The sequence below is a fragment of the Penaeus vannamei genome, unplaced genomic scaffold, assembly GCF_042767895.1.
Source record: "Penaeus vannamei isolate JL-2024 unplaced genomic scaffold, ASM4276789v1 unanchor581, whole genome shotgun sequence".
NCBI classification, from domain to species: Eukaryota; Metazoa; Arthropoda; class Malacostraca; order Decapoda; family Penaeidae; genus Penaeus; species Penaeus vannamei.
In genome coordinates, this window is record NW_027213585.1 from 53,716 (window position 1) to 55,000 (window position 1,285).

Genomic DNA, 1,285 nt, shown 5'->3' on the forward strand with positions numbered 1-1,285 from the left:
AGAAAAAGGAAGAAAAAATGGTATAGAAGAAATACACGATAAAATCAATGTAAAAAATGAGAGACAATGAAAACCAACAGACACACAACAACCAAAAAACACACAAGACAAAAACAATCAAAACAAACAACAACAACAACAACAAAAACTAAGAACCAAAAAAAAAACATATATATAACACTAAAAAAGACAATAAAAATCAGTCCAGTTTGTTATTTTAAGACTTTCTTCGCCATAGGATTTATAGGATTTTTTTCTTCTCCTTCGTGTTAAAAGACTTTTCTTCATTAACGTTCCCGGAGTCCTATGACTGACCTCGAAAGAATGTGATTTTTTGAAATTGTTTATCCTGAGAACGATCGCGGAACATTTTCGAGAACGGAGGATGTGTGAGGGTTGTGAGGAGGTGTGGGGGTTGTGAGGAGGTGTGAGGATGTTTGGGGGTTGTGAGGATGTGTGGGGATTGTGAGTATGTGTTGGGGTTGTGAGGGTCGTGAGGATGTGTGGGGGTTGTGAGGATGTGTGGGGGTTGTGAGGATGTGAGGGTTGTGAGGATGTGAAGGTTGTGAGGATGTGTGGGGGTTGTGAGAATGTGTGAGGGTTGTGAGGATGTGTGGGGGTTGTGAGGATGTGAGGGTTGTGAGGATGTGAAGGTTGTGAGGATGTGTGGGGGTTGTGAGAATGTGTGAGGGTTGTGAGGATGTGTGGGGGTTGTGAGGGTTGTGAGGATGTGAAGGTTGTGAGGATGTGTGGGGGTTGTGAGAATGTGTGAGGGTTGTGAGGATGTGTGGGGGTTGTGAGGATGTGTGGGTATTTAAGGATGTGTGGGGGTTGTGAGGATGTGTGGGGGTTGTGAGGATGTGTGGGGGTTGTGAGGATGTGTGGGGTCGTGAGGAGGTGTGAAGAGGTGTGGAGGTTGTGAGGATGTTTGGGGGTTGTGAGGATTTTGAGGGTTGTGAGGATGTGAAGGTTGTGAGGATGTGTGGGGGTTGTGAGGATGTGTGACAGTTGTGAGGATGTTTGGGGGTTGTGAGGATGTGTGAGGGTTGTGAGGATGTGTGTGGGTTGTGAAGAGGTGTGGGGATGTGTAGGGGTTGTGAGGAGGTGTGGGGATGTGTAGGGGTTGTGAGGATGTGTGAGGATTTTTGAGGGTTGTGGGGATGTGTGAGGGTTGTGAGGATGTGTGGGGGTTGTGAGGAGGTGTGGGGGTTCTGAGGAGGTGTGGGGGTTTTGAGGAGGTGTGGGGGTTGTGAGGAGGTGTGGGGGTTGTGAGGATGTGTGGGGG

The 1,285-nt window shown here is 47.5% G+C and overlaps 1 protein-coding gene across 1 annotated transcript in view; it reads right to left on the minus strand.

Annotated features, from left to right (window-relative positions):
• Nucleotides 1-344: 344 nt before the first annotated feature.
• The window catches only part of LOC138861032 (mucin-6-like), a gene marked incomplete at its 5' end in the record, with an annotated part of 1,431 nt that continues 490 nt past the window's right edge, over nt 345-1,285 (minus strand). The window contains one exon of the mRNA XM_070119728.1: nt 345-1,285. This exon is cut by the window's right edge and continues 490 nt beyond it. Within this exon, the coding sequence (XP_069975829.1) occupies nt 345-1,285 (941 nt within the window).